The following is a 26,006-nucleotide window of genomic DNA, read 5'->3' as shown; positions in this document are numbered from 1 at the left end:
CGCTCCCACATCTGCAGCTGGAATTGCAATTTGAACCGCTGCCGGGGCTGGGCCGGGAGGGAGAGGGGAGCGGAGGAAGGCGCCTCGGGAAGCCAGAGCCAGGAGCAGGGCGGCGGAGCCGGGCACGGGCAGGCGGGGGGCTGGAATCACCGGGCATCGCCAGAGCGAGGGGGCAGGAGGGCACCGACGGCACCACCGAGGGCACCGGCGGCACCGAGGGCACCGGCAGGAGCCGTGGGAGCAGCTGGAGAGAGAAGGAGGTGGCCGGCCCTGGGGTGTCCCCGCTGCCCCCGCCGCAGAGGTGAGCGCCTGCGGGGTTCGTGGTGGGACCTGGGGAGCGCAGATCGGCACCGCACAAAATTTGGGGCCAGGGGGGACACGGCGCTGGGGAAGGGGCCGTGGGGAAGGTGTCGCAGCCGGGACGTCGGAGGTGTCCCCCCAGTTTGGGGATTTGGTGAGCGAGTGCCGCGGAACTGGGGAGGACTGGGCTGGGCTGGGTCCTGTCCCCAGCCCTGAGCTGCGGGCAGGGAGTGGGGGGGGCTGTTTGGACCCCCCTGAGCCTCCACAGGCCCTGTCCCACCCCACACCCCGTCCTGTGGGGACACCACCACGACCCGTGGGGACAACTCGGTGACATCCCAGCACCTTGCAGTGCCAGCAGGAGGCCGCGAGTGGCACGGGGCCCACCACGCTGGGGGCACCCGGTGGTGGCCAAGCGATGGCAGCGGGCAGGATCCTCTCCGCCCAGAGGATTTGGGGGCTCCCCAAGCCCAGCAGCCCCATCTCTGGGGTCACTGCACCCCTACAGCCTCACGGCTGCCCTGAGACCCCCGGGCTCGTGCAGGTGGAGCCGTGGAGGACCCACACCCGGCGGTGCCGGTGTCCCCGTGCCGTGCGCCCACACCGGCACCCCGCGGTGCCCAGCCTGCCCGCGCCCTCCCGGCCTCGTTTCCTTTCCCCATTTCCCCGAGCCCCCGCAGAAGAGGAAGCGGCAGAGCCCTCGGAACTGCTGCTGCTGCACAATTTGCCGCGAGCCATCGCTGGGAGCCGCTGGCACCCTCCCCAGCAGGGGCTGCGGGGTCTGGTGAGGCTCGTGGTGCACCCCGAAGCTGTGCCAGCGCCCGGATGGTGCAGGGGACAAGTGTCCGGTGCTGCACGGGGACAGGCAGGGCAGGGGCTTGGCAGCTTGGGGACAAACTGGGTGGACACCAGGCACCCGCAGCCTGGAGCTCTGCTGTGGCTCCTGAGTGACCGAGAGCGTCCCACGGCCACCAGGGGCAAGGACACGAAAGCTCTGAGGCACAAGAACCCGGGGCCTGACTTCTGCCTCCTGCTCGGGCAGAGGGCTCTGAGCACCCGCTGGAGGCGTGCGGCCTCTTTGGGATCTCCCAGGCAGGACGTGGGGACACAGAGGGGGCTGGGGCACGGAGGCTGCCCCCGCACGGCCCCATCGGTGGGCGCTGGGGTTTTGGGGCTGCCCATCGGGGCTGCCTGGAGCTGGAGGAGCACGAGGAGAGCCCGACCTGCAGGGCAAAGTCACCGTGGCTGGAGACGAGCCCTGGGCAGAGCTGCAGCGAGCTGAGCACGGGGCAGAGGCGCCCCAAAAAAACGGGATTTGGGGAGGTGATGCCGGGGGTGCAGCGGTGCAAGGCGCTCCCAGCACCTCGCCACCTGCCTTTCTTTCCTAGCTCGAGGCCTTTTTTCGGGACTGTGCCTGGGTGGCAGAGCGTGGGTGGGTTTGGCTGGCAGCAAAGCCCCCTCCCCGCCTTGCTCAGCCCCGTTGGGAGCCCGGGGGGCTTTGCGGGATGGAAACCACTGGTGGGGGCACGGCACCTCGGGGGTGGCGCGATGCTCTCACAGCCAGCAGGGCGCCAGGAGCCCCTTCCTCAGCCAGGGGAGAGGGGTTTTGGAGAGGGTCCCTGCTGGATCTGCCCCCCAGGACAGGCAGGGACACCATGGGCCACAGCCAGTGCCACCCCCCCGTCACCACCGGTGTCCAACAGACCTCGGGCTCCCCACCACGGTCCCTGCTCCTGTGGGGTCCCGGAGGGCGCAGGGGCACTTCAGCCCTGTCCCCACAGGGTCATTGAGTGGGGTCAAGCCTGGGCTTCCCCGGTGACCCCAGGGGACCCTGTGGGTGGCCCGGAGTGTGCGGGGGGCTACAGGGCACTCGCCCACCGCCCGCTCTCCCCCTCTGCAGCCGGGAAGGCGAGGCCGCGATGGCGACGCTGCTGGAGCCCGGCGTGCGCAGCCTGCGCGTGGGTAAGTGCCGCGGGGAGGGCGGCTGGGGGGGGTCCGTCTGCTCCCCCCACCCCCCCCTACACACACACACAGGGCAGCCGCTGTCCCCAACGCCACCCCCCGGGCTGCTGACGCCGCGGAACCCCCCCCCCCTGCGCCCCTAATGAGCCGCGCTCCCCCGCGCCCCATAACCAGAACCAGCTGCTGCCGCGAAACCTGACGCCGCGCCAGCAGCGGCCCCAGCAGCGGCACCGCACGGGCCCCCCCCTCCACAAATCCCCCCCCCGTGCATGTCCTGCGGCCCCCCCACGCCCCACACACCACCCCGTGTCCCCCTGTGTCCCCCCACCCGCCCAGCCCCACACCCGCTCCGCTCCCTGTCACCCTTTGGGGCACCGCGCTGCGCCCCCCTCCCAAAAAAAAACAGAGGCTGTGCTGCCTCCCCCCCCACACAGCCCCGCCGTCCCATCCCCGGGGACTTTCCTTTTTGTCAGGGATCAAATATTCATGCCGCAGACACGGATACAGGGAAAGGCACTTATGGAACAGGCGTGAAGGACGAGGCCGTGGCGTGCCGGGGAGCAGCCAAGCCCCCCCCTGGACCCCCCTCCTGTCAGCTCCTGGGGGGGCCCAAAGCAAAATCCGGCCTCTGGCAGCGGCACGCACGGTGCTGAGCCCCGGTGAGCCGTGCGTGGTGCTCGGCTCCTGGCCAGCCCGGGAGGCAAAGCAGTGGGGAACGGCCGGGACCCCCACTGCTGGCGTTGGGGTGCCCACCACCAAGCCCAGCCCCGGTTTTAGGGTCGCAGAGGACCCCCCCGCTGCAGGCCGTGGGGCTCCCAAGCTGGATTTAGGGAGCTGCCCCTGGGGTGTCACTGGTGTCACTGGGAGCACGGGGGGGTTCACCTGGACTCAGATATTTGGGCATCCGTGCCGGGTACCCCTGGCGGGGGGGACACCCCCGCAACCCCCCTGGGGCATTTATGGCAGCTCGGGTGGTCTCAGCGAGCGCAGCCAAGTGTGGGCATCCCCCCGCAGGGAGCAGACGTCGGGCATCAGCCCTGCCCTGACCCCGACCCCGTCCCACCACCCCCATGCCTGGCAGCCCCCCCGTTCCTCGCCCTGTGCCGCTCTCCAACCACCCGCAGGGGGTCCCGCGCCCATCCCCAGCCCCTGTCCCCAGCGCAGCCCCATGGAGCCCCCCCGGGCCCGCAGCTGGAGCCTGTCCACCCCTCGGTTCGTGCACTCGCAGGCGGGTGATTAATTAATCAGCCCCTCTGCTAATTGGAGCCATGTGCCGGGGGGGGAGCGCAGCCAGCAGGCGGCCCCGGGCACGAGGCACGGCTCCGGCGCTGACCCCATCCCGGGGCTGGCGGTGAGGGGCTGGGGTCGGGATCCCCCCAGGGCTGGGGCACCAAAACTGAGCCGGGCACCTCGGGGACGAGCTCAGGACCTCGATTTGATGCTGGATGTGGCCAGTGGCAGCCACGGGAGGAGGCACCGGGGTGGCCGGCAGCACCGAGCGGGGGGCACCAGCGCTGCGGCTGCTCGCCCCCCGGCACGGCGCAGCCCCCGGGGCTGTTTGCAGCCGTCCCAGGCAGATGTTGCCAATGTTGCCACGCCGAATTAACATGTGTTCGTCACACGTCCACGGCCGCCTCGACTCAAAAATAGCGGAGCCTGGAGATCCCAGCGCATCCCTTTACGGCTGCAAAGACGTCACGTTGCGTGAGGCCTCGCGCTTCTGCCGTCAGCTTGCAGGAATGGGATCCGGCTGCTCCTTCCCTGCTCAGAGACCCCCCCCCTCTCTCTCACCGTCCCAGTTCCCACTGGGGAGCGTCCCAGTTCCCCACAGAGGCAGGGCTCGCCCCACACCTCGCCCATCCCAAAGGGAAGGGGCTCCACCTGCACAGCCCGGGGGCAGGAGCTGGGCTTGCAGGGTCACCCGGAGAGCTTCCGACACCGCTTTTAGGGTGAAACGAATCCTCCCCCGTGTGCCAGTTCCCCTCGGGTGATGGGGAAGGGATTCAGCCCTCGCCTCACCCCCAAAGCCTGCCCCACCAGCGAGCTGGGTCCCCCACTGACCCAAATCAGGCTGTCCCAAATCTCTGTGCTGAGCAAGAGCTGCCCCTCCCCGTGCCCCAAGAAGGGGACGCCTCGGTCCTGGGGCTCTCCTCCGACCACGTCCCCATCCCTGCACGAGCTGTGACCCGTGACAACCCCGTACCCAAACCAGCACATGGGGAGGGGACAGGGCTCGTCCCCGTGCCAGGCTCACCCCGCTGTGTCCCCAGGTGCTGACGGGGAGCAGTGCCCCACGCCGTCCCCCCCCGGCTCCCCGGGGACGCACCACGACAGCTGCAGCATCGCCCCACTGACGCCCTCCCAGTCCCCGGTAAGGCAACCTCGGGGTCCCCTTGTCCCCACGTGGCTCCCTGCCCATCGGTGCTCGCCCCCCGCTGTCCTCCCAGCCCGCCCGGGCACCCTGCCCCTCCCTACTGGCTGGTGCCCAAACCCGTGCCCGTGCCAGGGGATTTGCAGCACCCGCAGTTTTCCCATCCGTGCCAGTGCCCGTGGGTAGCGTAAGGGCATGGCTCAGCAGCAAGGGGGGTGGAGGAAATACCAGCAAAGTGCAACTCTTCCCAAAGCTTTTCTCCCGCTAGTTCCACTCGCTTTTTTTCTGCTTGCTCCTGTCGGAATATCCCGGGGGCTGCGAGGACAGACGAAGGCGCGTGCCGGAGCGGGTCCCTCCCTGGGGCTTGCTGTCCCTGCAGTCACCAGGCCGTGCACATTTCTGAGACAACTACATCACCCGTGCTATCAGGAGCGTGTTTTCTGAGGCTCGCTGATGTCTGCATTTATCAGATCTGAACGCATTAAAATCTTAATGAGGGCTTTTAGCTGCCTGCCTCTGCCCCGCGAAGGCGCGGGCGGTGCTGCGCGGGGCTCTGCGCCTCCTGGTGCACAGGCGGGTGGGGACACCCCCTCCTGGGCACCTGGACGTCCCCCGTCTCTTAAGCAGGGAGGATTTTGGTGAAGCAGAGTTAAAAGTTGCAGGGTTTGAAGGTAGCAGGCTCCCCTAACAGCAGCTCCACACGGGGAAGAGTGGAGACCCCCGGGCAGCCTGCGTGGGCTGTGGGCGCATCTCCCTCCAGCTGGTTTCTGGCCACTTCCCATAGAGGTTGTCTTTGGAAACCGCTGCAGTGAGGCACCACGAGGCCGAGCACGCAGGCAGCCTCTTTTCTTTTTGTTTTTGGAGCTGTGCAAGAGTAGAAATTGCCCCGTGCTGTAGAACCGCAGAGCATCATTGCAGAGGAAACCACGGCGTCACCGCGTCCCTGCCCCGGCGTGGGGTCAGGCTCAGAGAAATCACTGCGGGGACAGCAGCGATTTTTTTCCAAAACAGGAAAAATTAACCCCTTCGGGTGGCTTTATCCCTTTTCCCAAAGCAGCTAGCACTGCTTCATGCCCACCCTGTGCGAGCCGTGCCCCCTCCCTAACCTCCTCCTTGTGTTGCAGAGGAGCGAGGCGCGCGCCCTGCAGAGCCCCTCCTTCGCCGTCGTGGTGGCCATCGACTTCGGCACCACGTCCAGCGGCTACGCCTTCAGCTTCTGCAGCGACCCCGAGGCCATCCACATGATGAGGTAACGCGCAGCTGAGGCCCCCGCGCTGCTCCTGCCGCCCACCCAGGGCTTCTGGCCAAAAGCAGCCGGGAGCCAGCTCGGGGAGATGAGGGGGGGACGACCACCGGTGGTGGGGGTGCCTGGGCGCACGGGGTGGAAGCGCTCCAGTTGAGGGGCCCTGCACTGACTGGGAGGACTGGGTGAGCACCATTTAATTGGTGCTCCGTCCTAATTACCTGTGTGGGCGCCAGAGGAGCACTGCAGGGGCCGTGCACGGGGAGCAAAGCAGTCTCCATGTGGGTGTGAGCACACACCAAGAGCCTTCCCGGTGACTTTGCCCTTTCCTTGTCCCTCTGCGGGGCATTTGAACCCACAAAAACAAACCAAAGGGGCCGGGGTTATGGCCATGCAGCCACACTCTCCTCGGGCAGGGCTGGTGGCCACGGGGGCTTGGTGGGCTCTGTCCCCCCTCCCCAGCTGCCCGCGTGCAGCTGTGGCTCTCCCTGCCCCGTGCCTCCTGGCCGGTTCCTCACCATGCCAGGGGGCTTGGCAGCAAGGAGCAGCCCAGCACATCCCCCAGCTCACCGGTGTGGGGGTCCTGGGGGGCTTTAAGGTTCCTGCGTGCTTTGGGGAGGGCTGTGGTGTGCCATGGGGTGCTGCGCCATGCCGTGCCGTGCCGTGCCGTGCCGTGCCGTGCCGTGCCGCACTGCCTGCCCCTCAGGGGCTCAGCACCACCGGCCGCTGTGTGCAGGAAATGGGAAGGAGGGGACCCGGGGGTGGCCAACCAGAAGACCCCCACCAGCCTGCTGCTGACGCCGGAGGGCAGCTTCCACAGCTTCGGCTACACCGCCAGGGACTACTACCACGACCTGGACCCCGAGGAGGCCCGCGACTGGCTCTACTTTGAGAAGTTTAAGATGAAAATCCACAGCACCAGCGTAAGGCTGCGCCCCTGTGCTCCTGCAAAGAGAGGGGCTCTGGGGGGTGGGAGCAGAAATTTGGGGGGGTGCAAAACAAACCTCTGAGTGTCAGCATCCACAGAGTGCGCCCAGCGCCCTGCTCGCTTGTCATGCGTTTTACGCTTTGCCACATGGCCCATTTTGGGGGGGGATTTTTCATTCCCCCATCTGAGCTGCTTTGGAGCGGGCACGTGCGGCTGCAGCGCGGTGCTGTGGGCGCAAACCGCAGCCGTGCTGATAACCCGGGGGCAGGCAGGCAGCTGGGTGCCCCCGGCCCTGCTCCTGTGCCCACCACGGGGACCCCGAGGCTGGGAACGGCCGTGGCCGTGCTGCCCGTGGGGCTGGCCGTGTCCCTGCTCCGTGCCCCTGCTGCCAGCCGCGTCCCATCGGCCGTGCGCTGCTCTCCCCGGCCAGGACCTCACCATGAAAACCGAGCTGGAAGCTGTGAATGGGAAGAAAATGCCAGCCCTGGAGGTGTTCGCCCACGCGCTCCGCTTCTTCAAGCAGCACGCCCTGCAGGTAGGGCACCCACGGGGCTCCTGCGCCCCCCTTGCAGCAGCACCAGGGGCCGTGGCTGCGCGCCCCCTGCCCGGACACGGTGCTGGCCCCCTCCTCCTGCGGCTTCTGGCCCCTGGCCCACCGCCCCGGGGTGGAAATTGGGGTGGCAGCGGCTGCTTCTCGCCCGGCAGGAGCTGAAGGAGCAGTGCCCGGCGCTGCCGGAGCGGGATGCCATCCGCTGGGTGATCACCGTGCCGGCCATCTGGAAGCAGCCGGCCAAGCAGTTCATGCGGGAGGCTGCCTACAAGGCGAGGGGGGCAGCTGGGGGGGGGGGGGGGCCGGGGGGGGAGCGGCCCCCCCTGGGTGAGGAGGGGTCGCTGTGGGGATGGGGTCGGGGAGGGGGAGCCGAGGGGCCAAGCCTCAGCCCCCTCCTGCAGCCGCCTTGGTGTGATGGGGAGCGTGGCACGAGGAGGGCATGGGGAACCTCCCTGTGCAGCACCACGGGGAGCCTCGGCCTGTCGCGATACCCTGTCCCCGTCACGATAGCCTGTCCCTATTGTGATACCCTGTCCCTATCATGATACCCTGTCCCTGTCGTGATTCCCTGTCCCTGTCATGACACCCTGTCCCTATTGCGATACCCTGTCCCCATCACAATACCCTGTCCCTGTCACGATGCCCTGTTCCTGTTGCAATACCCTGTCCCTATCATGATACCCTGTCCCTGTCATGATGCCCTGTCCCTGACATGATGCCCTGTCCCTATCGTGATACCCTGTCCCCATCACAATACCTTGTCCCTGTCATTATACCTTGTCCCTGTCACGATGCCCTGTCCCTGTCACGATGCCCTGTCCCTGTCATGATACCCTGTCCCTGTCATGATGCCCTGTCCCTATCATGATACCCTGTCCTCATCGCAATACCCTGTCCCTATTGTGATACCTTGTCCCTATCACAATACCCTGTCCCCATCATGATACCCTGTCCCTGTCGTGATACCCTATCCCTATCACAATACCCTGTCCCTGTCATGATGCCCTGTCCCTGTTGCGATACCCTGTCCCTGTCGTGATACCCTGTCCCTATTGCGATACCCTGTCCCTGTTGCAATACCCTGTCCCTATCATGATACCCTGTCCCTGTCACGATACCCTGTCCCTATCACAATACCCTGTCCCTGTTGCGATACCCTGTCCCTATCACAATACCCTGTCCCTATCGTGATACCCTGTCCCTGTCATGATGCCCTGTCCCTGTTGCGATACCCTGTCCCTGTTGCGATACCCTGTCCCTGTCGTGATACCCTGTCCCTATTGCGATACCCTGTCCCTATCACAATACCCTGTCCCTGTCACGATACCCTGTTCCTACCACGATACCCTGTCCCTGTTGCAATACCCTGTCCCTGTCGTGATACCCTGTCCCTGTTGCAATACCCTGTCCCTATCGCGATACCCCATCCCTATCGCGATACCCCGTCCCTGTCGTGACACCCCGTCCCCCCCTCGCAGGCCGGGCTGGTGTCCCCGGAGACCCCGGAGCAGCTGCTGATCGCGCTGGAGCCCGAGGCTGCCTCCATCTACTGCAGGAAGCTGCGGCTGCACCAGCTGGTGGAGCTGAGCTGCGGGGCCCCCCACAACGGGCTGGGCCCCCACCGCGACATCGACTCCAGCTTCAGGCAGGGTGAGCGGGGGGGGGGCCCGGGGGGTGTTCCCCAAATGCCCCCCTGTTTGGGGACAGCCCTGTCCGGGGACCCCCAGCTTACCCAAGGCCCCCCTGCCCCGTCCAAGGGTGGGTGTTGTTGGGAGGAGCCCCCCACCCATAAAGCCAGCAGGGTCCTGGTGCTGCCCCGAGGACGGGGATCGGGGCCCCCCCATCCCGCTGTGCCGTATGGGGATGGGGGAAACTGAGGCCGGGGCAGCCGCACCCCCCCCCCCAAAAAAAAACAGCCCCTGCCCTTCCTGGCTGCCCTGATGGCCCCGGGAGGGGACAGGGCAGAGGAAACCCCACCCGGATGGGACACGCTGTGCCGGTGGGGGAGAGCCAAAGGGGGGGCACCACGGAGACACGGGGGTCCCATGGGGTGAAGTGGGGTCCTGTGGGGTGCTGAGGGGGTCCATGGGGTGCTGTGAGGGTCCCTTGGGGTGCTGTGGGGTCCCAAGGGGTGCTGCAGGGGTCCTGTGGGGTGCAGTGGGGTGCAGTGGGGGTCCCATGGGGTGTTGTGGGGGTCCCGTGGGGTGCTGTGGGGTCCTTTGGGGTCCTGAGGGGGTCCTGTGGGGTGCTGCGGGGGTCCCATGGGGTGTTGTGGGAGTCCTGTGGGGTGCTCTGGGGTGCTCTGGGGTCCCATGGGGTACTGCAGGGGGTCCTGTGGGGTGCTGCAGGGGGTCCATGGGGTGCTGTGGGGGTCCTGTTGGGTGCTATGGGGTCCCGTGGGCTGCTGCAGGGGTCCTGTAAGATGCTGCGGGGGTCCTGTGGGGTGCTCTGGGGGTCCCATGGGGTGCTGAGGGGGTCCTGTGGGGTGCTGCAGGGGTCCCTTGGGGTGCTGCAGGGGTGCCATGGGGTGCTGTGGGGGTCCATGGGGTGCTGTGGGGGTGCCATGGGGTGCTGTGGGGGTCCCAAGGGGTGCTGCAGAGGTCCTGTGGGGTCCTGTGGGGGTCCATAGGGTGCTGTGGGGGTCCAGTGGGGTGCTGAGGGGGTCCATGGGGTGCTACAGAGGTCCTGTGGGGTGTTGTGGGGGTCCCTTGGGGTCCTGAGGGGGTCCCTTGGTGTGCTGCGGGGGTCCATGGGGTGCTGTGGGGTCCCTTGGGATGCACTGGGGGTCTTGTGGGGGTGCTCTGGGGGTCCCGTGGGGTGCTGCGGGGCTCCCTTGGGGGTCCCTTGGTGTGCTGCGGGGGTCCCGTGGGGTGAACTGGGGGTCCCGTGGGATGCAGTGGGGATCTGTGGGATGCAGTGGGGGTCCCGTGGGGTGCCGTGGGGGTCCCTGCGCGCCCCCCCAGCCTCACACCGCCCCCCGTTGCCCCCACAGCCCGCGAGCAGCTGCGGCGGTCGCGGCACAGCCGAACCTTCCTGGTGGAGTCAGGCGTCGGGGAGCTGTGGGCAGAGATGCAGGCGGGTAGGAGAGGGGGCGGCGGGGTGGGGTGGGGGTGGGGGGGGGGACAAAAAGGGGGGGGGGGGTCCTCAACCTAAATTGGGGTTTTTGGGGGTTCCTCGCTCCAGCCAAACGCCGCCACGCCTGCGCCCTTCCCCATGGGGGCCCCAAAACCTTGTCCAGCTGGGGGAAAAAAAAATACAAAAAAAAATTAAAAAAAAGGCAAAAACAACACAAATCGGGGTTCGAGCTGCCCGTGGCTGCATTGTGGCCCCCCCCCTTAATCCTGTGTCCCCCCCCCCCCCAGGTGACCGGTACATCGTGGCGGACTGCGGCGGTGGCACCGTGGACCTGACCGTGCACCAGATCGAGAAGCCGCAGGGGACCCTAAAGGAGCTCTACAAAGCCTCGGGTGGGGTGCAGACCCCCCCCCCCCACGGGAAAAGGGTTTTGGGGGGCTTGGGGGGGGCACCGTGGGGATGGGGGGTGTTGGGGACTGGTGGGGTTGGGGGGGGTTTAGGGATTGGGGGGGTTCTGGGGGGGGGTTTAGGGATTGGAGGGGCTCTGGGGGGGGTTTTGGGGATCGGGGGGGGTCTGGGGGGGGGTTGGGGGCGGTGGGGTCCGGGGGTGCCCCCCCCCCCCGTGCCCCCCCCCCGTGGCCGGGCTCTGTCCTGCGGCGCCCCCTGGTGGCAGCGGGGAGCGGGGACGGCACCGGGGGGGGGGGCACGGGGAGGGGGGGGTGGCTGGGGGCTGCAGGGGGGGGGAGGGGGACGGGGGGGGCGCAGTGGGTTGGGGGGGGACGGGGCAGAAGATGAGGCTAAGGTTTGGGTTTGGGGATGAGCCCACCCGCCCCCTCCCCCCGCAGTGGTGCCCCCCCCCCCCGGATGTGCCTTGCAGCCCCCCCAGCACTGACGGGGTGACAGGGGGTGGGATGGGGTGACAGGGGGGTGACATGGGGTGACACAGGGGTAGGATGGGGTGACATGGGGTGGCACAGGGTGACACAGGGGTGACACGGGTTGGTATGGGGTGACATGGGGGTGCTACAGGGTGACATGGGGGTGACATGGGGTGACACGGGGAGACATGGGGAGATGGGGTGGCACAGGGTGACATGGGGTGACATGGGGTGACACAGGGGTGCTACGGGGTGGGATGGGGTGACATGGAGTGATGGGTGGCACGGGGTGACATGGGGTGACACGGGGTGACAGGGGGTGACACGGGGTGACACGTCACCCCACTCCCCGCTGGGGGGGACAACATCCCATGTCCCCTGCCCCTGCAGGACCCCCCCATACCCCCAGCTCACCCCCAGACAGGAGGCTCCCTCCTGCATCCCCCCACCCCGCTGCTCCCCCCATGCCATGGGGCCGGGGTCTCTGCCTGACCCACAGCCCCCCCCCCCCATACACAGGGGGTCCGTACGGCGCCGTGGGGGTGGACCTGGCCTTCGAGCGGCTGCTGTGCCACATCTTCGGGGACGATTTCATCGCCACCTTCAAGGCCAAGCGCCCGGCCGCCTGGGTGGACCTCACCATCGCCTTCGAGGCCCGCAAGCGAGCGGCGGCCCCGTCCCGCGCCAGCCCCCTCAACGTCTCCCTGCCCTTCTCCTTCATCGACTTCTACCGCAAGCACCGGGGCCAGAACGTGGAGACGGCGCTCAAGAAGAGCAAGTGAGAACCCGGAGAGGGTGGGGGGCACACGGGCACCCCCAGCCCCATGGCACCACACGGCCCTGGAGGGTCCCCGTGGAGACGTGGAGGGGCTGAGGGGGAGCACAACGCTGCCCTGGAGGGGGTTGGGGGGAGGTTTGGGGGGCTGGGGGGGGAGCTTTTGGTGAGGGTCAGCCCCACGCGCCCCCCTCCTCTCCTCCCTCCCCAGCGTGAATTTCGTCAAGTGGTCGTCCCAGGGGATGCTGCGCATGTCCCCGGAGGCCATGAGCGAGCTCTTCCAGCCCACCATCACCCAGATCATCAACCACATCGGTGAGTGATGGTCTGCGACGGGGTGGGGGGGTGCTCCCTGCCCCCCCCGGCACCATACAGAGCACCTGCAGCACCCACACACAGCCCCCAGCACCCCCCAGAGACGGGCAGCCCCTTGGTGGCTCCCTCGGCACCGAGCGCTGCCCGGCCCCAACCCTTCTCCCCAACTCACCGGCACCGGGGGGGGGCTCCCTCGTCCCTTGCCAAGCCCCAAATCCCCTCTCTGCCCCCCCCCAGACGCCCTCCTGAAGAAGCCCGAGGTGCAAGGCATCAAATTCCTGTTCCTGGTGGGCGGCTTCGCCGAGTCGCCCATGCTGCAGCACGCCGTGCAGGCGGCCTTCGGCGCCGCGTGCCGCGTCATCATCCCCCAGGACGTGGGGCTCACCATCCTCAAGGGCGCCGTGCTCTTCGGCCTCGACCCCACCATCGTCCGCGTGCGGCGCTCCCCCCTCACCTACGGCGTGGGGGTGCTCAACAAGTTCGTGGAGGGCAAGCACCCGCGGGAGAAGCTGCTGGTGAAGGAAGGCAAGAACTGGTGCACCGACATCTTCGAGAAATTCGTCTCCGTCGATCAGTCGGTGGCGCTGGGGGAGGTGGTGCAGCGCAGCTACTGCCCGGCCCGCCCCGGCCAGCGCAAAACCATCATCAACATCTACTGCAGCGCCGCGGACGACGTGGTCTACATCACCGACCCCGGCGTGCGCAAGTGTGGCACCGTCAGCCTGGAGCTGCCCCAGTTGGGTGACGATGACGCCGGCGCCGCCGGCTCGCCGCGCGCCCGCCGCGAGATCCGCGCCGCCATGCAGTTTGGGGACACGGAGATCAAGGTGACGGCCGTGGACATGAGCACCTCCAAGACGGTGCGGGCCACCATCGATTTCCTCTCCAACTGATGGGCCCAGCGGGGCTGGCAGGGGGGGGGCACACCCTGGGGTGCCGGGAGCCGAGCGCTCGCCCCCTTCGCCGTGCCACGAGGCCGCCGCCACCCCGCAGGGCGCCCCGACGCTGAGAATCGCTCCCCAAAAAAAGGGCTGAATTCAGAAGGCATCAAGCCAGCCCTGGCACGGCCACTGCCCCCAGCACCCAGGGAGGGGTCTGGGGCTGCCCCCCCCACGCTGCTGGAGCCTGCATCGTGCTTCCCAAACCCCAAATTTCTGATTTTTTTTACTGCTCGTCGCTGCGGGTGCCACGCTGAGCCCCGGGGACGCAGAGCGTGCGGGAAGGAGCCCCGCACCCAGCCCGGGGCTGCCTGGAAATGCATCGCCCCCCCCCCCCCCCCAAATCCCCTGGCTGCCCACACACCAACAAACACATCCCCACCCCCCCGGGAGTCTGAGAGCTGCAGGGAAAGGCAGGGGGAGCCCCCCCTCCGTGGGTTTTAATCGCATTTAGGAGAGAAAATTGCCCTTGAGGGTGCAGCGGAGGGAAGGAGCGCGGGGGGGGGGCCGCAGACAGGCTGAGCTCTGGCACGGTTTGAGCTGACATTTATTAGTTACCTCTATAGATATTATTTTTTTTTTCCTTTTTTTTTTGTACTTAAAAACCCGCCCGCACACGGCCATGTATATATATATCTATATATTTATATCTGTATAGGCACGCCGAGCCTCCTGCTGCTCCCGGGACCGAGCCGCTGCTCCCAGCCCTCGCGCCGCGGCCGGGGGGGGGGACGGGGAAAAAAGCAAAATGGGGGGGGAAAACACGAGGTGGGGAGCAAGGCGGTGCTCGATATGGACATGGACAGGCAAGGGGAGCCAGCCCCAGGAGGTAAAATTTAACCCGGGGGGGCCCAGCTTGGGGTCTGCCACCCCCACACGCCCCCAAATGCCCCCTCCTGGGGAGGACGGGGTGGGAGAGAAGCGAGGGGGAAGCAGCAGCAGCAGGGGGGCAGCACGGGGGGGGCCTTTCCCCAGCACAGCCCCATCCAAGGCAGGAGCTGCTGGAGCACTTCAGGAGCCTCGGGGGGTTTTGGGGGGATTTGGGGGGGGTTTTGGGGGGACGCCCCCACCCCGGGGGCTAGTCGAAGCCGTGCCAGTCGCTCTGCTCCGAGTCGTACTCCAGCTCCGCTCCCACGCAGCGCACCCCCTCCAGGAGCATGGGCGTGCCGTGGTGCCGGTCTGCGGGACGAGGGGGGGGGAAAAATTGGGAAATGGGGGCACGGGCACCGGCCTGGAACCTTCTGTGACACCAGCACTGCCTTTTTGGAGCCTTTTTGGGGTGTGATCAGGCTCGCAGGGCCTCGTGTGTGTCCCCCCCCCCAGGGAACGCCATCACCCAGGGAGCTGGGGGGGCCTCCCCCTGCGCTGTCCCCTAGCCCAGGGGATTTTGGGGTGAAAAGTGTGCTGCTTTAGGACCGTGGCTCAGAAACCTCCACCGGGGGGGGGAGCAGTGGGTGGAACCGGGAGGAATGGGGGGCACAGGGACCCCCAGAAGCAGGGGCTGCAGCCAGCTCAGTGCTGGGAGGAAGGTTTTGAAGCGTGAGGCCCACGGGAGCTGCACGTGTCCCCCCCCAAGGCTGTGAACCCCCGGGGGGGGGGCAGGACAGACATCCTGGACCCAACCAGACGCCCCCAGCCCCACGGCAGCCCTTACCCATCACTCGGGCCTGCACCACCACCTTGAGGCAGGCGCCGTCCCCGGTCTCGCTGGCGAGGAGCATCTCCTCCTTCAGGACTCCCTCCTTGTGCGCCGTGTACTCGCACTTGATGCTGTAGCCTGGGGACGGGGGGGGGGCAGGATTTTGGGGGACAGGCAGGAGCTGCTGATGTCCCGGGGGTCCTGATCTGGGAGCCTCCAGCCCCGAGCTGCTGCTGGCATCACCCGGGGCAGGAGCACGGAGCTGGTGTTTGTGGTGCCCGGCTCAGCGGCACCAAAGCACCCGGCCCCAAATCCAGCAGCACAATGTGCAAACAACCCCAAAAGCACCCAAAGGAAGTGCCCTGCCCTGCACCCTGCCCTGCGCCCTCCCCGTGCCGTGCCCCAGGCCACCACAAACCCTTCCTGATATGAGAACCCGTGCCAAAATACTGCAAATGTCCCCATGCAGGGCAGGGGGACAAGGAAACGGCCCCAAAGGCAGCCAGGAGAAGGGTGAAGGCTGGCCCCACAGCCCTGTGTCCCCCCCCCGGAGCGCAGGCACAGCTGTCAGAGCCGGAGGAGGCGGCTGCTTTCCATCCAGAGGGAAAAAAGCTCTCAATAAAAGCAGGGAGTAGGCAGAAAAATAAACACCTGCGGCAGCTCAGCAGAAGAAAGGCGTCAGAGCAGCCCCGGGGCCACGAGCCTGCCCAGGCACACGGCACAGCGCGGGGGCAGTGGCTCTGGGGGGCCCCCAAAAATGGTGCTGGGGGGGGGAATAAAAAGGTGCTGAGCACCAGGGGTGGGGGCTGCCACGTGCCCAGCTCCGGAAGGGCTGGGAGGAGGCTGAGCTGCTGCAGTAAAACAAATCCCAGGCAGCAGAACCACGCCGTGGTGCTTGTGGCCAGGACCTTGCTCCCCTTCCCTCCCCGGCACGGGAATTGGCCCCGAGCACGGAGCTGGGCTGAGAGGCAGGGCTGAGGGAGCCCCCCCCGAGGACCCTCGGTACCGGGGAAGGGGCAGAGAGAGCAAGGGCGAAAAATCCGAGCGTGCCTGGGCTGCGTTCAGCAGGTTCCTGGGTTGAAATCCCACAAAAAAGGTGCTCCCGAAGCGGGGTCAGGGGCGGACGCCTCCCGGGAGGCGCGTGGGAACACGGATTCCTTCCCCATGCTGTCACGGCGAGGGGCAGGAGCTGGGACACGGCCCCCCAGCTCCTTGCAGGGGGGGCTGCCCCCACCCAGGAGCCCCCCCAGGGGTTCCCAGCCCTGCGCTGTGGTGCCCGGGTGAAGCTGGGGTCTCAAACCCAGCGCTTGGCACCCTGCGCCCTGGCTGCTCCTGCCCCAAACTCCCCATCCCCTGCCGCACGTTGCTCCACTGGGATTGGGGTGGCATTGGGGACGTCCCCAAGCAGCAGGGGTGACGAGCTGGTGCCACCCACACGGGCACACAGCGTGCTGGGGACGTGGGGACAGCAGCAGGAGCCGCTCTCCATCACATATCCCCGTTAAGCCCTCGTTAAATCACTTCTGGATCCTGGGACGGTGCCCCCCCGGGGGACAGAAGCCACCCCCAGGACCCCGAGGGGAGGCAGAGGACACGGGACCCTTACCTTCAGGCCCCGAGGTGACGCTGAGGACCCTGAGGTTGGGGTTGGGGAGGGGCAGGGCGCAGACGTCCTTCCCCAGCCGCTGCGAGGGGGGCAGGAGGAAGGCGATCTCGTACTTGTGCAGGATCTTCAGGAAGCCCACCTGGGGGGGGGAGAGGGGCGCAGGGGTCACGCCGGGTGGGATGAAGGCAGGGCGAGGGGCTCACAAACCCCCCCCACCCACCCCACACCCCCCTCCTGTGGGGCAGGGACCCACCAGCACCCGGCGCTCGCCCCCGGGCGCCACGGAGGTGGCAGCAGCCACGGGGAGTTGGAGGGGGCCGGGGAGGGGGGGGGGGGGCGTTTTCCCAAACACTCAGGAAAATGGAATAAACACGTTTATTTTAAGCTGCACAAGGAGAACGGCAGAAATAACCGCTGCTGGGAACGGCGCTGCTGAGAAGGACCCCGGGGACTTCTTGGGGGGCAGCAGAACCGATTTTCCCCCCCCCCATGGAAGCTGAGCAGCGCTCGGGGACCTGCAGCAGGAGCCAGGATGCCTCCAGCATTTATCCACTCTGACAAAAACCAGAGCCCTCTCCCAGCCCCCACGCTGGTTTCCATCACGCTCAGCAATATGTGTTTTGGGAAGGGCCCCCCCCACGGCCCCCAGCACCCCAGAGCCCCCCGAAAAGGGGGACGCCACCCTCCGAGCGCCCCAACTGCTGCAGCCATGCGGGCAGGGGGAGGCGAGGAGCTGATTGCTGCTGGGGGGGGGTGTGGGGGGAGCTCCTCTGGGCAGATATCACCCTCTGGCCCCAAAAACCCCCCAATATCAGGGTATGGGGGATGTGTGACCCCCGCTGCGGGCACATCCAGCCGGGACAGGCAGCTGTGTGCCACCCCACCACGGTGCCAGAGCCTCAGCTGCCACCCTCCATGTAAACAGACCCTTTTTTACGTGATCTAACACACACACACCCCCAGAAATACACAAAGTGCAAGCCCCGTGCCTCGCACAGCAGCCCTCCTGCCCGTGAGCAGCTCGGAGACATCGCTGTGACACCACAACCAAATGTTCCGGGGGCTTTCAGGACAGGGACACGGGGTGAGCAGCCCCAGCGAGCCCATGGCACCCCCGGCACGGGGACAAAGCTCTCCTCCACCTCCAACGTGCACGGGGTGGGCTGCACGGGAAGCACCGCAGCTCCTCGGGGCTGGGAGAGCCCCAAAACCACCCCAAAACCCCCCCCGTGAGGAGCAGCAGCTGCCTCGGGGACTCACCTGCAGGGCACGTGCGGTGCCGGCAGCGCAACGCCAGCAGCCACCCCCGGGGCGGCGATCGCTCAGCAACCCGCAGCAATTTTTAGGGCAATAACCCATCAAATAACTGACTCAGAGCTCAAAAGGGAATTTTAAATCGCTCTTGCCTCACGCAGCGCCGGGGTGTACCCGCAGAGCCCTTCGCTGGTTTTATTCCTCGTGGAAAGGAGCCCCCCTCTGAGGGGTCGGATCCATCCCAAGGGTTTCAGGCAAACGCAGCCTGGCCCGGGCAGCAGCAACGGGGTGGAAATCAGGGGTTATCCCCACAAACCCACACCAAAACATCCCCATTCACAGCCATCCCCCGAGGAGCCTCACAGCCACCCGTGCAGAGGGATCCCCAGGGCACCCGCGGGCTCCCCGGGCACGTGTTTACATGCAGCAGCCCCCCAAAAAGCAGGTGTGCCCCCCCCCCCCCCAAAATCCCACCTTGACGAGGAAGTGCCCGTCCTTCTCCTGCGTCACCATCACCGCCGAGTCCCGCAGCTGCTCCTGGAAGTGGACGTGGCCGGGGGCCCCCTCCGCGGGCTGGCTGGGGGCGAAGCGCACGCCGCCCGCCTTGGCCTTGCCGCCTGCAGGGGGTGAGAAAACAGAGCCCACGCCTCACCCGCTGCCCCCAGGGACCCGGAGCCACGGGGCAGGGTGGGCTCCGTGCCCCTCTCCAGCTCCTGAGACCCCCAGACGCCCACCAGGAGCGGTGCTGTGCGCCCTGGGGCTTTGTGCCTCTGCAGGATGGGGTCTGCGGGGTGCCAGGGGGAGATAACTCTTCCTCCTCTTCCTCCTCCTCCTCCTCCTCCTCCTGCAGCAGTGACCCTGGAAATGTCCTGGCCAGGCTGCCCGCATGGGGTGAGGCACAGCCCCCAGCAATGAGATGTGTGGGGGGGGAAATCCTGCTGCAGGGGCTGGGGGGGGGCACTCACAGCACGGGCTCCGCGGCCAGGCACCGAGCTGGGAGCGGGGCCGGGCACACAGCAGGGTCCCGGTGACTTCAGCAGAGATGTGGGGCAGGAGGACGTGTGGGGACTGCTGGGGCGTGTGGGAGGGGGGGGCAGAACCCCCCAAAAAAAAGCCGGGAGCTGCGGCAGCGCTGCCCCTACGTCGTGCTGCACCCAGCAGGGGCGAAGCCCCCTCCCCAGAGCCGCCCATCTGGCAGCAGGCAGGGAGCAGATTGCTGCCTCCTTGAAGAAAAGGCTCTTTGTGCCCGATTTACTGACAGGCAGGAGATTTAATAACTCGGCATTGTTGGGCAGGAACAGCTTGGCGAGGAACGGCTCCTCGGGTGCGGGGCCGTGGGACGGGGGTGTCCCCACCTGAACTCACAGACTCCCCCCCCACCCCCCCGGGGGACGCACGGTTTGGGGGGGACCCGGCACGGCCCCGTAGGATCATCGTGGGGAGCCCTGGCTCAGATCCCAGCCTGCTGCTGGACCCAGAGCCCGAGCAGCAGCCCCCGGGCACCTCTGTGGGGGCGCCCTGCCCACGGGGACGGGGCCCCCACCCCGAGTGCTGGCACCACGCAGAGCCCAGATTCCTGCTGGCAGCCCCAGCACTGAAATTAGGGGTGCAATCCAGTCGTGCATCCTGCACACACCCAGGCAGCCACGCCGACAGCTCCGTGAGTCAGCCTCGGGCAGGGGCTGACCCCCCCCCGGGGCCGTTCTGCTTTATCTCCATGGGTTGGGGGCTGCACCGAGCCCCCCCGCAGCGGCAGGAGGGTCCTGGTGCCAGCAGCCAGCCCCGGCACTGGGCTCCCCAGGCTGTAAGCACCAATTTTTGACACAGGGTCCCCGTTGTGCCCCAGTAGGCAGCACTGGGAGCACCGGGGCTGCCCCAGCAGCGAGGGCAAGGAGGCGACGGGCAGCCTGCCCTTGGCACCGCGGCCACGGGACCGGCAGCGCTGCCAGGAGAGCCTCAGGTGATGACAGCACGCGGCGCAGGGACACTGGCACCGTGCCCCCGGGTGGGCTGTGCCAGCAGCCTGGGGGGCACGGAGAGGTGGCCAGGAGGAGAGGAGAGCACAAAGAGCTCCCGGGGCTGTGTCTGGGTGCTGCAGGGCCGGGAGCGCCGCGGCTTTTCCGTGTCACCTCCATGCACCGAGCAGGCAGCGGCACCGGGAGCACCCCGGGAGGCTGGGGGGCACCGGGGGGGGGTAACGGGACTCACCCTTGCTGGCCGCAGCCATGGGTCCCCGCCGCCGTCCGGTGTCCTTGTGCCGAGCTTCAGAGGCGGTGGAGCCAGGCCATGCTCTGAGGGGCGCCGCCGGAGCTGGGGGGGGGGGGAAAGGGGTCGGTGAGCACCGGGAAGGGCTGGGGAGCACCGGGAAGGGCCAGGGGGGAGCCTGGGCACCGGCACCGGGGCTCTGCCGGTGTGAAAGCTGGACCGGGGGGGAGGTGGTGGACCCCGGTGCTGCCCCCCCGGTGCTCGAGGAGCCGCCCCCGGTGCAGCGGAGCTCCCCAGGGCCACGCAGATCCCACGGCCCCGGGGTCACCGCGGCTGGGACGGGGCCAGGAGCGGCCCCTGCGGAGGGGAAACGGGGCCCGGGGGGGGGGGGAGCGGCGGGGTCGTGACCGGGCCGTGACCCCGGCACTGATCCCGGTACCGGCCCCGGGATGAAAAGGGGGAGGGGGGGAGGTGGGGGAGGGGGTAGCGGGCACAGCCCCGGGGCGGGGGCCGGGGCTGGCACCGAGCACGGGGCGCTGGAGGGGAGGGCGCCGGAACGGAGCGCGGAAACCAGGCGGAAACGTTAAAAACGGAAAACGGTAAAACGTAAAAAAAAAAAAAATACAAAAATTAATAAAAATTGAAAAATTTTAAAAAAATCAAAACCCACGCGCTTTTAGGGGGCTGGCGGGGGGCCGGTGGGGACCCCCGGGGACCCCAATGCACCCCCGAGCCCCCCCCCCCCGCCGCCGGTGCCGTCCCCGCTCACCGCCGCGTCCCGGGCGCTGCCCGCTGCCCGCTTCCCACTACCGGGACACGCCCCCCGCCCTCCTATTGGTCACCCCGCGCCTCGGACACACCCCCCCGCCGCTCCCATTGGCCCGCCCGCTCCGCGGTCACGCCCCCTCCCCCGCCACTCCCATTGGCTCCGGTTCCTACGCGGCCCGCCGGCAGGGTTCTCGCTAAGGGGCGGGGCCGCCGCTGGGAAGGGGGGCGTGGCGAGGGGAGAGGGCAGCCAATGAGGAGAGGGTGGGCGGGGCTTTGGCGGGGGTGGCCCCGCCCCGCGCGACGCGGTTGCCATGGGGACGCCTCCCCCCGGTGCCCCCTCCCCTCCCCGAGCCCCGCACCGGGACGGGCGGGGGGGGCTCGGGGGGCACCGGGGGCAGGGACGGGGGGGTGGGGGGGGCACGGAAACGGCTCCGTGAAGGGATTAACGGGCAGCACCCCTGGGATTAGGCATCAAACCCCAACAGGGATTAACAGGGACCCCCCCGGGATTAACCGGGACCCCCCCGGGGATTAACCGGGAGCCCCCCAGGGATTAACCGGGAGCCCCCCGCCGCCCCGGAGGGAAGGATGGAGCACAGCACGGGTTGGCATCGCCGAGGCACGGACGGGGAGGCACGGTCAGGGTGGGAACGGGGCTGTAATTCTGCTCCGGCCCCCCCCCGAGCACCGGGAGGGCACCGGGAGGCACCGGGAGGGCACCGGGGGGGCACCGGGAGGCACCGGGGGGGCTGTGCTCAGCGCTGCTCCCGCTGCAGGCGCCGGCTGAGGTCGTCGATCCGCGTGTCCTTGAGGCGCAGCAGCTGCTCCAGGCGCCGCACCTTCAGCTGCAGGAGCTGAGCGGGACCTGCCCTCAGCTCGGTTCCCCCCCCACCGGGCTCGGTTAGCCCCGGGAGGGGGGGAAATCGGGATGGGGGGGGGCACCACGGGGCGGGTGGTGCGGCCGTGAGAGGGGCAGGAAGCACCGAGCAGCCCCAGAGAGCTGCAGGCGTGGGGAAACTGAGGCAGGGCAGCACCTGAGGGGGATCCGGGCCCCATTCCTGTCCCCACACCCAGCGGTGCCCCCCCCCCAAAAAAAAAAAAAAGGGCCCTGGAGCACGGGGCCGCTGCAGGACAGGCTCGGGAGGGCACGGGGAGCCCGGCCCGGTCCCGGTGCCGCTCACCTGCACGGTTTCCTGGGCCAGGAGCAGCGCCTGCTCCTTCTCTGCCAGCTGCAGGCGGACGGCAGCGGCGTCACCCATGGGATCCGGGCTCCTGCTCCCCCTGGGACAGGGAGGGGAGCACCCAGGACAGCGACTGAGCCCCCCGGCAGCACCCACAGCCTGTAGGGCTGAGCCCACCGGCTGTGCCCAGCACCTTTTGGGGTCCAGAAGCCTGCGCCCCACGGGGACCTGCGGAGCACAGCCCGCAGGGAGCCCCCAGGAGGGGCACAGCACCCACAGAGCCCCCACAGAGAACCCACAGAGCCCCCACAGAGCACTAAGCCTTACCCCACAGCCCCGGGGGGCTCCTGGGCACAGCCCCGTCCCGTGCTCTTCACCTTGGGACACCCTGTCAAGAGGGACACAATAAAACAGAGCAAAGAGGTCGGGTCCAAGGAACCTACAAAGCCCATCGAGGCCGCCCGCCCACCCCAAGGCTACCAGAAGCTGCAGCACGGCACCCAGGGCATGTCCCAAATGTGTCCTGGGTGCTGACAGGCGCCGGGCACCCCGCTCGGAAACCCCTGCCAGCTCTTGGCCACCCTCACTGTAAGGAATTTTTTCCTGCTGCGCTGCCTGGCCCTCCCCCTGCGCAGCCCCGTGCCCTTTGCACGGCTCCTGTCATCAGCTACCTGGGTCCGTGAGCGCAATTAGGGTCAATTAGCACACGGAGCACCTCCCTCCATCAGCACGTGCCCTGCCCAAACAGCTCTGAGCCCTGAACGCCCCCCCCCTCCCCAAAGCAGGAGAGGCAGGGACCAGAAGGCAGAGTTTGGGTTAGGAGGGGGGGGCCCCGAGGTATAGGGGGGCCCTACCCGTCTCCAGGTAGCCGATCTCCTCCTGCGCCGTCCTCACGCCCAGCTCCTGCACGGAAAACCCCCGTCACCATGGGGGCGAGCCTGCAAGCAGCCCCCCCCTGCTAGGGGGGAGGTCCTGGCCCACCCCCCTGTCAGGAAAAGGGGGACACGGAGCACCCCAACCCATCCGGCTGCCCCCGTGGCAGAGGTCGGCTCAGAGCAGGGAGTTCCCGGCAGCGTGGTGCTGGAGCTACCGCCCGAAGGCAGGGCTGGGATCAATTTGCCCGAATTCCTGCGCAGCCACAGCCCCTCCCGCAGCCGAATCTGAGCTGGCGGACTCAGCCCAGCCAGCCCCGAGCCCCCCCAGGCTCGTTGTCCTCCTCTCAATGCCCGGATTGGGACCCTCGTGGGCTGAGGCAGGAGAGGAGGCGGCCGGGAGCTGCTGCCAGCCCCCAGCACGCCTGCCAGGGCTGTCACAGCGAGGTGACAAGCAGCGACAAAAGAGGATGGCAGAGGAAACGTCCCCAAACCCCCCCGGCTCACAGCGGCTCCTCCGGGCTGCTCAAGAGAGCCACAGCAGGGCCGTGGTGCTCCCCGGGGGGGGGCCGGGAGGGGCCGGCCCTGCCGCCTGCCTCGTGCTCTGACCTGGTGCGGGCCAGGCAGCGCCTTGCTCTGCTTCTGCTTCTCCTCGATCTTCTGCCGCAGCAGGAGCAGCACCCGCTCCACCGCGCCCGGCCGGCACTGCGCCACCTGACGGATCACCTCGTCCGGGAGGGAGAAGTTCAGCTTACTCAAAACCTTCCTAAAACAGACAAATAATAATAAAAAAAAAAAAAAAACCAGGAGGCAAACCAGCAGGTTGGAAGGCAGGGCACCGAGTGCCCCCCACCCCGCTCCGAGGGGCAGCGCCCCCCCCCCCCCAGCCCGGCGGGGAGCGGGGCGCCGCCACCCCGCTACCTGTTGAGGTGTCCCCAGTTGGCCAGCTTCTGCGGCGTGGAGCTGGCGGGCACGTAGCTGTGCAGCTGCACCATGGCGGGGAAGAAAAACTTCACCACCTCGGCTGCCAGCACTGCGGGGGGAGGAAGAGGAGGAGGAGAGGTGGTGGGACGCGGGGCCTGGCCCCACAACCACAGCCTGGCCCCACAGCAGGCCTGGGCCTGGCCCTACAACCACGGCCTGGCCCTACAACCACGGCCTGGCCCTACAACAGGCCCGGGCCTGGCCCTACAACCACAGCCTGGCCCTATAACAGGCCCAGGCCTGGCCCCACAACCGCAGCCTGGCCCTACAGCAGGCCTGGGCCTGGCCCCACAACCGCAGCCTGGCCCTACAGCAGGCCTGGGCCTGACCCCACAACCACAGTCTGGCCCTAAAACCACGGCCTGGCCCTACAACCACAGCCTGGCCCTACAACCACAGCCTGGCCCTACAACCACGGCCTGGCCCTACAACCACGGCCTGGCCCTATAACAGGCCCAGGCCTGGCCCTACAACCACAGCCTGGCCCTACAGCAGGCCTGGGCCTGGCCCTACAACCACAGCCTGACCCCACAGCAGGCCCGGGCCTGGCCCTACAACCACAGCCTGGCCCCACAGCCACAGCCTGACCCTATAGCAGGCCCGGGCCTGGCCCTACAACCACAGCCTGACCCCACAGCAGGCCCGGGCCTGGCCCTACAACCACAGCCTGGCCCCACAGCAGGCCCAGGCCTGGCCCTACAACCACAGCCTGGCCCTACAACCACAGTCTGGCCCCACAGCAGGCCCGGGCCTGGCCCCACAGCCACGGTTTGGCCTCCCTAAAGCCCCCTCCCGGCTCCCCGGAGGCCCGGAGCCGCTCGCACCGCCGTCGCTGAAGTCGCGGGCGACGTTCCTGCGGGGCCGGGAGAGCGGCAGGGCGTCCAGCCAGCCGTACAGAGCCCGCAGGCCGCCATCGCCCGCTGCTCCCGGGCCTAGGCCCAGGCCCAGGCCCGCCATGGCGCCCGCCGCGTCGCCATGGCAACGGGGCCGCGCGGGGCCTGCTGGGAGCGCGCCGAGGGGTTGCCTGGCAACGGGGGGGGGCAGGGAGATGGGGGGGCTGGGGGGGGCTGGGGGGTTCTGGGGGGGGGAGGCAGAGAAATGGGGAGGGTGGGGGGGGATTGGGGGGGCTGGGGGCTTCTGGGGGGGGGTCTGAGGGATGGGGGGGGGCCTGAGGGGGCTGGGGGGGGCCTGGGGGGGGGCAGAGAAATGGGGGGGCTTGGGGGGGGCTGGGGGGTTCTGGGGGGGGCACAGAGATGGGGGGGCTGGGGGGGGGTCTCAGGGATGGGGGGGGGCCTGAGGAGGGGGCTGGAGGTTCTGGGGGGGGGCATAGAAATGGGGGGGCTTGGGGGGGCTAGGGGCTTCTGGGGGGGGGGTCTGAGGGATGGGGGGGCCTGAGGGGGGACTGGGGGCTTCTGGGGGGGGGGCACAGAGATGGGGGGGACCTGAGGGGGGGGCTGGGGGGTTCTGAGGGGGGGGGCAGAGAAATAGGGGGGCTGGGGGCTTCTGGGGGGGCCCTGAGAGATGGGGGGGGCCTGGGGGGGGGCAGAGAAATGGGGGGGCTTGGGGGGGGCTTGGGAGCTTCTGGGGGGGGGGTCTGAGGGATGGGGGGGGGCTGAGGGGGCTGGGGGCTTCTGAGGGGGGGGCAGAGAAATGGGGGGACTGGGGGGTTCTGGGGGGGGCACAGAGAGATGGGGGGTTCTTGGGGGGGGGCTGGGGGCTTCTGGGAGGGGCCTGAGGGATGGGGGGGCAGCTGGGGGTCCTGAGAGATGGGGGGGGGCTCTGAGCAATGGGGGGAGCTGGGGGTGCAGGACCAGGGGCGGGGGGGGGCCCTGACCCCATGGCGGGGGGGCCCAGCACAGAGGGGACCCCCCAGGGCAGGGGGCAGCCCCCCCCCCCCCCCCGGCCTCGTTAATTAGGGTGATCATTAATTACGGCAGCCATTAAAGCGAGCCCCCTGCCCCTGTTTGCCCCCCCCCATAACCCCCCCCACAATGCCACAAACTGCAGGGGGGGGACACAGGACCCCCACACACACACCCCCCCCCAGCCCCTCCAGGGCCCCCACAGTGCAGCCAGCGGGGCCGGGTGCCCCCCCCCCCCACCCCAAATCCTTGGGGGGGCTGCCCCTGGTTGCCCCCCCCCCCTCGGGTCAGGCAGGGCTC

The 26,006-nt window shown here is 68.3% G+C and overlaps 2 protein-coding genes across 8 annotated transcripts; one reads left to right on the top strand and one right to left on the bottom strand.

The window, feature by feature from the left end:
- Positions 1 to 118: 118 nt before the first annotated feature.
- HSPA12B (heat shock protein family A (Hsp70) member 12B) lies at positions 119 to 13,907 on the top strand. Its single transcript, XM_084516364.1, has 13 exons — positions 119 to 301; positions 2,201 to 2,262; positions 4,533 to 4,633; positions 5,758 to 5,882; positions 6,613 to 6,799; positions 7,235 to 7,339; positions 7,510 to 7,626; positions 8,833 to 9,004; positions 10,347 to 10,433; positions 10,717 to 10,821; positions 11,827 to 12,085; positions 12,294 to 12,397; positions 12,635 to 13,907. Exons 2-13 carry the CDS (start codon positions 2,220 to 2,222, stop codon positions 13,288 to 13,290), a joined length of 2,061 nt encoding a protein of 686 aa, XP_084372490.1. The 5' UTR covers positions 119 to 301; positions 2,201 to 2,219; the 3' UTR covers positions 13,291 to 13,907.
- Positions 13,865 to 24,818, bottom strand: ADISSP (adipose secreted signaling protein). Of its 7 annotated transcripts, XM_084516395.1 has the most exons (9): positions 24,669 to 24,818; positions 23,782 to 23,893; positions 23,470 to 23,626; positions 22,843 to 22,891; positions 22,316 to 22,376; positions 21,989 to 22,088; positions 20,043 to 20,144; positions 18,309 to 18,451; positions 16,581 to 16,719 (listed from the first exon to the last, which is right to left on the bottom strand). In XM_084516395.1, exons 1-8 carry the CDS (start codon positions 24,799 to 24,801, stop codon positions 18,347 to 18,349), a joined length of 819 nt encoding a protein of 272 aa, XP_084372521.1. In that variant the 5' UTR covers positions 24,802 to 24,818; the 3' UTR covers positions 16,581 to 16,719; positions 18,309 to 18,346. The 7 variants fall into 7 exon arrangements, with proteins under 7 accessions (XP_084372525.1, XP_084372526.1, XP_084372527.1 ...); XM_084516396.1 differs by lacking the exons at positions 16,581 to 16,719; positions 18,309 to 18,451; positions 20,043 to 20,144 and adding an exon at positions 21,447 to 21,661; XM_084516397.1 differs by lacking the exons at positions 16,581 to 16,719; positions 18,309 to 18,451; positions 20,043 to 20,144 and adding an exon at positions 21,447 to 21,661 and having other exon boundaries at positions 21,989 to 22,036.
- Positions 24,819 to 26,006: the final 1,188 nt, after the last annotated feature.

Source organism: Aythya ferina (genome assembly GCF_964211825.1).
Source record: "Aythya ferina genome assembly, chromosome: 4".
Classification (NCBI taxonomy): domain Eukaryota; kingdom Metazoa; phylum Chordata; class Aves; order Anseriformes; family Anatidae; genus Aythya; species Aythya ferina.
This window is presented reverse-complemented; position numbering and strand designations above follow the sequence as displayed.

Bases quoted from the DNA above. Each gene is read 5' to 3' on its own strand.
- HSPA12B (XM_084516364.1), top strand. From the start codon at position 2,220: ATGGCGACGCTGCTGGAGCCCGGCGTGCGCAGCCTGCGCGTGG. The intron at 4,634-5,757 runs GTAAGGCAACCT...CTTGTGTTGCAG, and splicing joins TGACGCCCTCCCAGTCCCCG to AGGAGCGAGGCGCGCGCCCT. The intron at 6,800-7,234 runs GTAAGGCTGCGC...CTCCCCGGCCAG, and splicing joins TGAAAATCCACAGCACCAGC to GACCTCACCATGAAAACCGA.
- ADISSP (XM_084516395.1), bottom strand. From the start codon at position 24,801: ATGGCGGGCCTGGGCCTGGGCCTAGGCCCGGGAGCAGCGGGCGATGGC. The intron at 22,089-22,315 runs GTAAGGCTTAGT...TCCCTGTCCCAG, and splicing joins GAGCCCCCCGGGGCTGTGGG to GGGGAGCAGGAGCCCGGATC. The intron at 20,145-21,988 runs GTGAGCGGCACC...CCCCCCCCCCAG, and splicing joins TGGCCCAGGAAACCGTGCAG to CTCCGGCGGCGCCCCTCAGA.